At 38.2% G+C, this 12070-nt stretch overlaps 1 protein-coding gene across 1 annotated transcript in view; it reads right to left on the bottom strand.

The window, feature by feature from the left end:
• Positions 1–1018: 1018 nt before the first annotated feature.
• LOC107843479 (E3 ubiquitin-protein ligase PRT6) overlaps positions 1019–12070 on the bottom strand; it is a 32536-nt gene continuing 21484 nt past the window's right edge. Inside the window, exons 9-18 of the mRNA XM_047398659.1 lie at positions 11956–12007; positions 11268–11871; positions 10898–11106; positions 10268–10803; positions 10070–10174; positions 9936–10002; positions 9751–9828; positions 7884–7952; positions 6898–7000; positions 1019–6812 (exon numbers count right to left, since the gene is read on the bottom strand). Coding sequence (XP_047254615.1) covers positions 6926–7000; positions 7884–7952; positions 9751–9828; positions 9936–10002; positions 10070–10174; positions 10268–10803; positions 10898–11106; positions 11268–11871; positions 11956–12007 — 1795 coding nt within the window. The 3' untranslated portion in view covers positions 1019–6812; positions 6898–6925. The remainder of the gene's footprint in view (positions 6813–6897; positions 7001–7883; positions 7953–9750; positions 9829–9935; positions 10003–10069; positions 10175–10267; positions 10804–10897; positions 11107–11267; positions 11872–11955; positions 12008–12070) is intronic.

Below are 12070 nucleotides of genomic sequence, written 5' to 3'. Positions count from 1 at the left end.
ATGAGTAAGGTTCAAAAAGAACAAGCACAAACATGCACACTACATATGGACTGCGTACATCTTACCCTCCCCAGACCTCACAATGTGGGAATACACTGGATTTGTTGTTGTTGTTGTCCAACTAGCCTCTAGTGAACAAAGAAAAGGGAACTAAAAATGAACCAAATTCTTCAACTAGCTTATATATTCAACAGGAGTATTCCTCAAGCAAACCAGATAACAAAAAACGATTATTCTAGAAACATATTATGGACTAACAAGAAGTTCTTAGCAGACAACCAAGAGGAAATTATGGGGGAGAATTTTTAGGAAATCTAGTTAATTTTAATTAAGAAGATTTGATTGACGGGGAGGCTTGAAGTAACTGGTAAAATTGTCGCCATGTGACCCAAAGGTCACGGGTTCAACCTGTGGAAACAGCCTCTCGCAGAAATGCAAGGTAAGCAGCGTACAATAAATCCTTGTGGTTCGATCCTTCCCCGGAGCCACACATAGCGAGAGATTTAGTATACCGGGCTGTCCTTTTTTAAGATTCGAAAAGAAAAGTAACCATGTTTAGATTCTTCAACTAGCGGAACACGGAAGATTCTGGATTTTGAAAATATTAGAGTATTGACATGGGGAGCCATGAAGAGTGAAATATATGCATAAAGAAGATGATAAATGAGCAAATTAACGGTTCACATAAAAGAATGATTATGGTCGTCCGCTCCTAATAAGTAACTTCTTAGATAGTTAACTTTCCTGTATGCATATATAGTAAAATTTTGCTCGTAAATCAGAGATGCCCTGAAGGAAATTCTCAATCAAAATAAAGGGTGTAATCAATAATAGTAGGAAAAATTATGCATTTCAATTTTTCAATCATGTGTACGTATTTGGGGAGTTGCTCTTAAAAAATTTGTTGACTGTTAAGAGTTCTTGATAAGATTCTTGAGTGTTAAGAGTAGTTATTTGGAACTTCTCAAAAAAAAAAAAAAAAAGTAGTTATTTGGAAGCGCCAATAAAATCCTCCTCATTTTCTGTTTTTGCACATTGAAGTAACTGGAGAAGTAGTTGTCCTGTGAGCAAAGAGGTCACGGTTCAAGCCATGAACAGCCTCTTGCATAAATGCAGGGTAAGGTTGAGTTCAGTAAACCCTTGTGGCCTGGCCCTCTACTAGATCCCATGCATAGCGGGAGCTTTAGTGCACTGGGCACATTCACGACCTAGTCTTATTAATACCAACTTATTTTAGTGAATTGTATTTAATATTCTTTTACTTTTTTCTTAAAGCAAATACACTCTGTTCTTATAGGTTGTCATTAACTTAATTAGTAGTGAAACCACATTAGCTGCCTCCATCCCAATAAACTTATTTTTTGCTTTACAATGATAAAATCAACCATTGTTTTGTTTTTGAAAATAAAACTCAAAAATATGGATAAACTATATGAAAAATAATACAAGTTGCAACCGACTACATTTTAAAATGCTTAATAAGTATATTAAAGAATTTCAGTTCTCTTTTAACTCTCACGTAGCAAAATTGGATAATGATTTTGGAGCATAGGGATTAAACGGAGAAGTATGAGTGTTTATTCGGACTACCATGGAAACCAACAACTGCAAACCAAAAAAAGTTCAAAAAACATATGCAAATCAAAAGAAGTTCAAATTTAAGGAGACTTGTCTAGCTCAACTATAAAGATGATTAAATATTAGTAAAAGTTGACAGAACTTCAAGCTAGAATTCTTTTGGCTTAGCAGGGGTTAGTTTGGGGGACTGGAAGAATAAAATATTCCCGCAATACAAATTTTTAGCATCGCTTTAGCAAAGGAGGGAGGACATGAAGAGGCGCTGATGCAGCATAGTCTAGTCATATCAGATTCCACAAGTCAATTCTCCCATTAGGGCTTTGGATTGCTAAAGATTTCGAAAATGAATTTTGCAAATTTGATAGAAAGCTTCCCTCTCCCTTCCTCCCAGCACGTGGATCAGAAAAAACAACACAGGGACAAAGTTATTTGTATAGATTTTCGCAACTTTTGGTCATCATTTGAAAACCTCAGACGATCTGCTATTCAGTTCTTTTACCAACCAACTGTCCTTCAAATCCCTTTATTAAAAATGTGTCCTTACAAAGATGATACCTTCGAGAAGTCCAAGAACAATGACAAGCCCTAGAATCTAAAAGTTTCAGGTTAAGACGGGGTAGGATTGAGTACCTGAAGTGCAAGTTCAGTTGCATAACACATGAAGTGGGGGTGGAAGTGAAGATAGATACATAAGTCATAACCAAATGAGGAAGTCTCAAGTATCTTGGTCTATAACCCAATGAAACGGGGAAATTCATGATGATTCGCTCATCGTACTGGAGGGGGGTGAGCGAAATGGAGGTTTGCAGCCCGGATACTGTATGACAAAAATGTGTTAGCAAGGTTTAAAGATAAGTTTTACAGAGTGATGGTTAGACCTACACTATTGTATAGGGCAGAGTACTGGCCCGTCAGAGTGCACACGTTTAGAAGATGAAGATAGTAGAGATGAGATTCTCAAATGGAAGAGCGGGCATTCTAGGAGAGGCAAGATTAGAAACAAAGTTAAACCCGACAAAGTGGGGTGGTCTCCATATCAAAAAAGATCAGGAAAGTGAGGCTGGAGTGGTTCAGGCATGTGAACAGGTGCAGGGAGGCATCAGTGAGAGGTGTGACTATAGCAAGTTGTACGCAAAACTAGAGGCAGGCCAGAAGAACTGGAGGATATTAGACATAACATGACACATCTTCAACTTACTGAGGATATGACCCTAGATAGGAAGGTTCAGAAGTCGAAGATTAGAGTAGAAGAGTAGCAGCTAGTTGTGTGTTGTGGTAGGCAGAGAACTAGTCTCCTTTTCTCATTTTCCTCTTAGTACTTTTACCGTATCTTATTCTTCCATTGTATAACTACCTGTTGTTGTTTTTATCAAGTAATCGTACTTTCATTCATAAACATGGCCATATAATTGGCCGTATAAAGAATCTACAATAATAAATGATTCTCTACAAACTCCACCCAATCTCCTATACAAGTTGGAATTCTATGGGTGCATCAAAAGAAAACAACGGACCGGAGGCTACTCCTCACATGAGAAAAGCTCGATTTTGCCCCCTCTAAAGCTCTCATATTTCTTTACCTCCACACCACCCACATCAACGTGAGTAGAACCACGTTCCAAGCCTTACGTCTTCTCCTCCCGCTCTTCTAACTAATCATCAATTCTTTCAAAGCTCTTGGCATTGCCCATGAAGTATCAAACCACCTAAGCATATACCACCATAACCTCGTGGTAGAATACAATGAAGAAGAAGATGATCCACATCCTCACCCGTTTTCTTGCACATATAACACCAACTGATGCAACCAACCTTTAGATTTCAAAGGTTTTCTGCCGTCCATGAGTGGTTGGCCTAACGAATAAACACACCTTCCTCGATGCCTTAGGAATACAAACAATATTACATGGAAAAACATCTACCTCTCTAACTAGAAGTTTTCCATAATAAGACTTGACTTGATTGAAAACATGACATTATTCCCTGCCTCCCACCATAAAGCATCAGAATTATCTACTGTCATGACTTGTTTATGGAGTAAGTCCAACAATCTTTGGAACTTATTCGCCTTCCCAGTCATGAAAGTCCCTCCTAATCTCAGGTCCTAAAAGGTCTCTCCCTCTTGTGTCCCCCTAATTTGTTGTATAGTCAAGTCTCTTTGGCAAGAAATTTTGTGAAGGCTCGGGAAGTCATCTTTCAATAAATTGTCTCCACACCACCTATGTCCCAAAAATTTCACTCTCTTCCCATCTCCTACCTTGAATGAGATGCTTACTTTGAAATCATCCCATCCCTTCAAGATATCCCTCCACAAACCACACCCAAAAGGCATATTAATGTCTCTAGTTCTCCATTCCCCTTCTATAGCCCCATAATTATCAACTATCACCCCTCTCCCGAAAACATTCACCTCCACCCCAAACCTCCAAAGTCACTTACCCAACAAAGCTTTGTTAAACACCTTTAAATCTTTAATGCTCAGCCCTCCCATTTTTTTGGGAGAAGTGACAGTCTTCCATTTCACCAAATGAAGCTTCTTCGTCCATCCGACTCGTCCCAAAGAAAATCTCTTTGGATCTTTTCCAACTTTCCTGTGAAGCTGGAGCATTAAACAAAGAAATGTATTAAGTAAGAATGCTCGAAAGAGTACTCTTAATGAGCACCTCTTTTCCACCTTTGGACAAATATCTCCTCTGCCACTCTGCTAATCTTTTCTCAACCCTTTGGATAACCGAATTCCACATTGTAACATTCTTGTTCGAAGCACCCAACGGTAACCCAAGATATGTAGTAGGAAGGACCCCAACCCTGCAATTCAAAAGTTGGGCCAGAGTTAATGTCGCCAATCTCTCCTACTGGAATGATCTCGCACTTTCTCAAGTTAATTTTAAGGCCCGACACAACTTGAAACCAAGTGAGGACTAAGGCCTAAATAATCCAGTTGGATCCTATTTGCATCACAAAACACCAAAGTATCATAGGGCCTGAATAATCCAGTTGGATCCTATTTGCATCACAAAACACCAAAGTATCATTTGCAAACAACCAATGAGAAATCAAAAGTGTTCTAACACCCCCAACTACAGCATTGAAACCCTTTATGAATCCTCCCATGACAGCTTTATCCATCATCATGCTCAACGCTTCCATTACTAAGATGAACAACATGGGAGATAGAGGATCCCTTTGTCTCAAACCCCTCGAGCTCTCAAAAAAACCACAAGGATTGTAATTCACCAAAACGGAATATCTCACTGAAGAGATGCAAAATTTAATCCATTTCTCCCCAAATCCCATTTGTAGCATAATGGTACCTAGGAAACTCCAATTCACATAATCATAGGCCTTTTCAAGATCTAGTTTGCATAGTACACTTGGCACACCTTGCTTTCTCCTTGAATCCACCACTTTATTCGCCACCAAAGCTGCATCCAAAATTGTCTACCCTCAACAAAAGCATTCTGCGAGGTAGATACCGTCTCATCCAACGCCTTCTTAAGTCTCTAATAGAAAGCACCTTAAAGATAAACTTATAGATGCTTCCCACTAGCCTAATAGGCCTATAGTCTTTCATGCTCGAGGCTTCCTCCCGCTTAGGGATGATGAGGTTAAACGAAGCATTCAAACTTTTTTCAAAATCACCCCTTTCCTGAAACTCAGCAATAGCATCCATCACCTCAGTTTTGACCATGCTCCAACAATGCTTAAATACAGCCAAAAAGAAACCATCAAGCCCTGGAGATTTATCGCCCTCACAACATTCTACTACATTCCTCACTTCGTCCTCCTCAATCTCCTCTCCTAGCCATCCACACTCCTCCCACCAATGTGATTACCAATGTGATTGAACTCTAAACCCCCCAAATTAGGCCTCCAATTGCTTCCTCTTTGAATAAACGATTGTAATACTCTACAACTTCCCCTTCAACTTCCTCCTCCCCCACATGCACCACCCCATATACCTCCACCGACTCAATGAAGTTCCTTCTTCTATTTGAGATTGTTGTCCTATAAAAAGATTGTGTTCGAGTCCCCTTCCTCCAACCACAATGCCCTCAATTTTTTCCTCCGGCCAACCTCTTGAGCCAAAGCCAACCTAGTTAGTTCCCTTTCCAACCCCTCTTTCCTCTCCTTCTTCCTCTCCTCCAACTTTCTCCCTACTTTTATCCTCTCTAGCTCTCCTAATTCATTCATAACCTCCCTCATTTTACCTGTTACTTTCTTTGCTTTGCTTATCTTGCTATTGTGTTGGCTTATTTCCTATTTATCCTGCTTTGCTCACGCTTTTTATCTGCCGAGGGTCTATTGGAAACAATCTCTCTATCCTACAAAGGTAAGGGTAAGATCTGCATACATCCCTCCCCAAACCCTACTTGTTGGATTACACCGGGGACATTGTTGATAATCACTTATAACTTAATTTGGAATACAAACTCTAACCAAACTAAACCACAAAAAAAAAGCATCCTGCCAAACACTACCTGATACCAGTACTTGCTAAAATCACGTAAAACTTTAACCTAGAAGATGCGAATGCCGAATATCCTGCCAAACACTATCAGATACTAGTACTTGCTAAAATCATGTACAACTTTAACTAGCAGATGCAGATGCCGAATATCCTTGTATTTAGAACCAAGTTTGTCTACGACCTCTCTGCAGAAAGTCCAAACACCAGGCCCGTCATTACCCCAGATTGCATTGTTTATCGTAAAATCTCATTGATCAATTTAAGGCTCCATCTGGAATTTTGGTCCCGAGCCTGGAGTTCAATTGTTGGAAAACATTTTTTAAATCTTAGGCACTTCATTGATGATGGTGTTGGGACACTTCCTCTTACATTTTTACAGCAAGCTCAGGCACTTACACAGAGTTAACTGAAATATCAGGAAAAGTAAATTTAAGTTGAATAAACAAAGGAATTTTTTTTAAAACTGGTAGCTAATTTAACAAAGGAATTTAAGAAACATTAATCACCAACAATCATACAAAGGAACTGTCTGGATAACCCTGCCGCCAAGACAGGCTAATGAAACTGATCTATTAACACTGAACTATTGAAGCAAAAAAATTTCAAAATAGAACAAAGTAATTACAAACTAACCTTGATAATCTGTATATTAGATAGTAGCAGACTACGGAACATTGAACATGCTCTGTCTGAGTCTAAACTCGGGACTGTACAACTGAATTTTTATTTATCATCTTTGACGAATTCCATGGGCCTAGTTAACCTGCATCGGTCCAGATAAGGGAAAAGATAAACTACTTATCAGTAAGTAAAGACAAATATATAAAATATGGCAATCTTGAACTGACCTTTAGTAAACCTTATGAAAAAGTCGAGCTAAAGCATAAAAAAAGCGCCGATATTCGGAGAACGGATGAGCCTTGGACTCCGATCTAGTCCATGAGAAGCCACCTGAAATATTTATTCAAATAAATCAACAAATTGCTACAGCTAGAGCTATGCAATAAAGATGACTGTTAGCCAATGTTTCTCAGACTACAATGCCTGATTTAAAGCAATAGTTAGGCTCATTCAGATTTCAGAAGATGGGAATAAAACTTCCTTGTTATGACGAAGATAATCAAGATAGTAACTAACATCAAAGAAGAGGACAATGCATACCGTGAAGGGGAATAAGAAAAAGTTGGAAGCTATTAGAAGACAACATAACATGGGACATGCAAAAACACTAAGTCTAGCTTAGGCACGTTTGAGAGTAAGGAACCATGAACTTTGTGAAAGCGGAAAAATAACTCTTATCTGCTCAATTTTCAGCAAAATTACACTCTCGACATCCCAATTTATGCGATGATGTAGGAATTTGCACGGAATTATAAAAAGAAAAAGAAAGAAAGACTCTTGAAACTTGTGGTCTAAAACATGCCACAAATATTTATGAGGCGATAAATCATTTGATTAAAAGTAAAATAGAAAGTTCCAAATTAAATTGCTTAGAACCTTTAACTATCTAAGCAAAGGAGGTACCCTAAGAAATGGCTAACTGGTTGCACTCCAAGACATTTTGAAGCTCAAAGGTACACATGGGCTATATCATTAACCTTAGTTTTTTAAGCCATACTATTTTTTCGATGCCTTTAAAGGCTTTTTCCATTAAACCCAAGACAACCACAGAAAGAAAAACTCTACTTCTCTTTTCCTCCATAGATCATTGACATTTCTCTTTACCCTTCTCTTGTTTTTACCTCCAAGGACATTAATCATAACACCTAGCACATAGCACAATAAGCGAAACTCAGTCACAGCAGAAATAAATTTTGCGAAGTCCTTTCTATACCATATGAGTTAAGGATGCATAGCGTTCCTCATTCAAGTACAAGGGCTTCCCACGTTGCATTTCGGTATCCTGCATGTATATAAAGAGAAAGTTTGAAGATCCAAATGGATAACCACGAAGAGCATAGCACTGTGCATGTATCTCTATCCACACTAGACTCAACAAGGATTAAAAATAAATTGACCCAAAAAAAAAGGAAATACAAAACAGAAGCAAAGAAACCACTTATCAATCGGATCCTAAGAAACATCTTGTAATAGATTAAGTCGGACTATCACAAGTTGGACACTCTAGAGACATTTCCTAAAATGATTTGACCGGGGTCAAATTTCTTCTGCTTTTTAACTCAAAATATAAAACTAAATAAATAAATAATCAAAATCTTAAAAAAAAAATAAATAAATAAATAAATAAATTGAAGACTATATGAGAGTACAAAAAACCTTAGCTAGCAACACTTCTTTAATAGAAAGCACCTATTAAATTGTTTCAGATTTTGAGCTTGGGGGCTCAAAATAGCTAGCGAACTTCATAATAGAAACTAAACTGCTATGCTGTGCTAGAGGAAATGTTAGGAAAAAAGAGCAGCCCGGTGCACTAAAGTTTTTTCAAAAATAACACAAGTATATATTTTTGGCTGCTCAATTTACGTGTACATATTATGTGACTGTCAAAGGTTCATCGTATTAGTGCCAAGAACATCCCCACTTTGGGTATTACATTGGGTATGTTGTTGTATTAGTGCCAGAAACATGTGTGGAGCAGAAAATACATGAAAAATGAAAATAATAATAGAAAGTATGCGAAATAATAAGTAAATTACTGTTAGCTCAATGAGAGAAATCCTAAGCAGTAGAATGAACCATTGAAGATCATTAACACCTCTACCACCCCCCACCCGCCAAACACCTTTCATTTTGGAGAAATAAAACCTTACAGAACTGATTAGTGATTATTAAGGTAGCAAGATGGCCATTAGGTGGCCTTAAACGATTACGGATTTAGCTACAATTTAAAAATAAATACACAACCAACAATTCAACTTCAAAAATTAAAGCCCAAAACAAACTGACTGTAAAAAAGATATGACTTGCATGATTGTCACCCACTTTGTGGCAAATTTTCAAATTAGAAGAATTTAAAAGAAACTATTCATATCCAATCAACCATTACGTCACAATAAGGGCTTCAAAAATTACCGAACTCAAGGCTTCTCGATTAGAACCTTTTAAATATCAAGTTTAAACAAAATTTCACATTTCAAATGTTTGTTGGTTTTTTCATAGGATTTTTAGAAACTTGTGGTTAAAGAGTATCCTAACATCTACTTGTCAAACAAAAAATTACTTATCTATGGCTACCTACGCGTGAAGCAAAGTCTGCTCGTCTGCTCTAAGCAGGATCCCCCATCCCAAAACCAAAGTTGATATATTCACTGGCGATGCACAAAGAGAAAAACAACAAAAGAAGATGGATGATGGGTTGCATTTTAGGGCTGTGCGGCCAAGAGGGGGGTTGGCACTGTGGAAGACGGAAAAGAAAGGACATGGAGGGAAGACATGTTTAGGTCAATTATGAAAGTGATTCTTCAGCAGAAGAGGCAGCCATTTATGACCAGTTACAACTTTACTTTTGAGTTTGTGGAGAAAACACGGAAAACAACTTCAGTGCCTTACTGAATTGACTCCAATTCGAAGGACATTCTTGAGACTTCCAGTGATTTCCCTTATGTAAAACAATCTATTTTTCCCCTTCTCCATATTCTTAAAAAATGATGAAGGAAACAAAATTGTTTTCAACCAAACACAAATCTTCTGCAATCCAAGCCCCTTCGTACAAATCAAAGATAGCTAAACCACTGACTTACCTCTTCACCAAATGCGTCCAAGTATGGGGAAGGCCACGATGCGTGACGAGCGGATCTTTGAAGCAACAATGTGGTTTTCTGTAGTGAAAGGGCAAGTAAAATTCATTCTACTTGTCCTAAAAGACGGTATCACATGAAAAAAAATCAAGACACAAATACAAGAGCAAAGAGGAAATATCACTTACTCTGATTAACAAGAACACTCCAGTACCTGCTCCACATACCATTGCATGTGTTTGGCACCCACTTTCTCTGGCGAAACAAAGTATGTCAGACATAATTTCAAGGACTATCAGAAGAATAAAAGATGCATATGAACCTGCAGCATGGTTTCCAATTCGGAGAACACAGTCTACCACACAACAAGCACAACACAGGGTCCTCCAGAAGAACACCACAGTCTGGGCAATGTTGCTTAATATACCTGGAAGTAGCACCAACATATCCAAAACATTCAACGGTTACACAAAGATAGTAGACAAGTCAAATACAGTATTTATGCATGTAAATAACCAACCTCTGCAGGAGATCCTGGTAAAGATGAGGCAAAAGCATCAGTTTAAATGGAACAGCAGGGGTAGAATACATAACATCCTTTGGTATGTGAGCTTCAAACTGCTTGGAGAATCGACGCAACCATCTTGGAACCACAAAACGTATTGTGTTATTACTAATAACATCATCAAGTGGGGGAATCTTAAATAACTTTTCCAGCTTTTCAATCTCATTGAACTCAACTGCTTTGTTCTCCCCACATTCCGATGTTTCTCCCATGGAATATGGTAATCCATCTAATATGTTACTCCCGTCATTAAATGGTACTGATATAGAAGAACGAACCAATTTCCACAACAATGCACATCTTCTTAAATAAGGAAAACTCAAGCTACGAATTGCATCTTTGACATCATGAGTTTCCATATGATTAGAATCAAAATATTTGTAAGCAACTCCATTTTCATTCATTATTCTGTAGATGTCAGTAACAAGAGAATCACTACATCCTGACTCAGTCAAACTAGTTTGCCGCTTCCTGCAATAGGTAATTACCGTCTGAAAACAGAAGACAATGACTTAGCACCCTTCAAGCAAAAACACACTAATTTGTAACAGAGGAAACAATTGAACAAAGAAACTATGTGGTAACCTGAATAATAGTGACAACATAGAAAAGATGAACAAGAGACAAGAATGATTCCTCGCATGATAGAAATGGGACCGGGAGGCAATATAACACCCACATTAATGATGAAAAGGCATCATGTGCAAGAAGTGGATCAGAGGCTCGTTTCCAGAACTGAATATCAGGGTACTGTAATTCCATCTCAGAAAATTCCAAGAAGTCTTGCATATTACCTGCAAAGAAAACAACAAACATAAACTACAACAACAACAACAACAACAACAACAACAACAAACATAAACTGCTTCTACTATATCAATGTTTCCAGAACCTAAGCTTATCCTTTAAAAAATAATGGAAGCACAAAAAGTAACTAATGGAGCAGGAACCAAACCTCTAACAGTAGGACTGTTTGGAGGCTCATCTGCAGAAATGCCTGAGCATATAGACTCCGCAAACAGCTGAATTCCTCTTAGCCTCAACAGGACAGTAAGTAAGTTCTTTGTCCGTGTGTTTTGCACAATACTTAGTAATAAAGCTAATATAAAACAGTTTGACGATTTGAGTTCTTTGTACAGGGCATCAAGGCTGTAGTTTGGAGCTAAAGAAGTTTTTTCACATCGAGCAGCAATCTCGGTCGACACAAGTGAGTACTTGAGTGTGTCAAATAAAATCAGAGAGTGACTAAGCCTACCAGATTCTGAAATCTTATCCTTGTCCGGGAAATACATTTCACATAATACCCGAACCACAGATTCAAGATTCACGCTCATCTGCCCGAATTGCTGAATTGGAAGACTCTGTAAAATCTCTCTACTTCCAGCAACATCAGCTGCGCTTTGCAGAAGTAATAAAGCTTCTTGAAAACGAAGCATCGGAAGGCCTACAGCATCTGATGAACCAGTTGAAACAGATGGTGTAGACCTTTTAGCATCTGCAGATAATGCTGGCAAAACTGAGTTGGCAAGTCCACGGCATACAGGACAGAGGAACTCCCCCTGAAAAACAGCAAAAATGACACAAAAAATTAGTATTAAATCCATCAGTGAGCAGAGAGTAAGATGAGGACAAAGTTTTTGTACCTGATCTGGATCTACAATATGACCCCCTTCAAAAACAATTCGTCTGGTATATCTGCATAAAAGATATAAGAGGGTTACTGCCCTAAACTTCCAAATTGAAGGGAAGGTCGACTAC

This window comes from Capsicum annuum, chromosome 10 (assembly GCF_002878395.1).
Source record: "Capsicum annuum cultivar UCD-10X-F1 chromosome 10, UCD10Xv1.1, whole genome shotgun sequence".
NCBI classification, from domain to species: Eukaryota; Viridiplantae; Streptophyta; class Magnoliopsida; order Solanales; family Solanaceae; genus Capsicum; species Capsicum annuum.
Note: the sequence above shows the minus strand (reverse complement) of the source record. Positions and strands in the feature narration are given on the sequence as shown.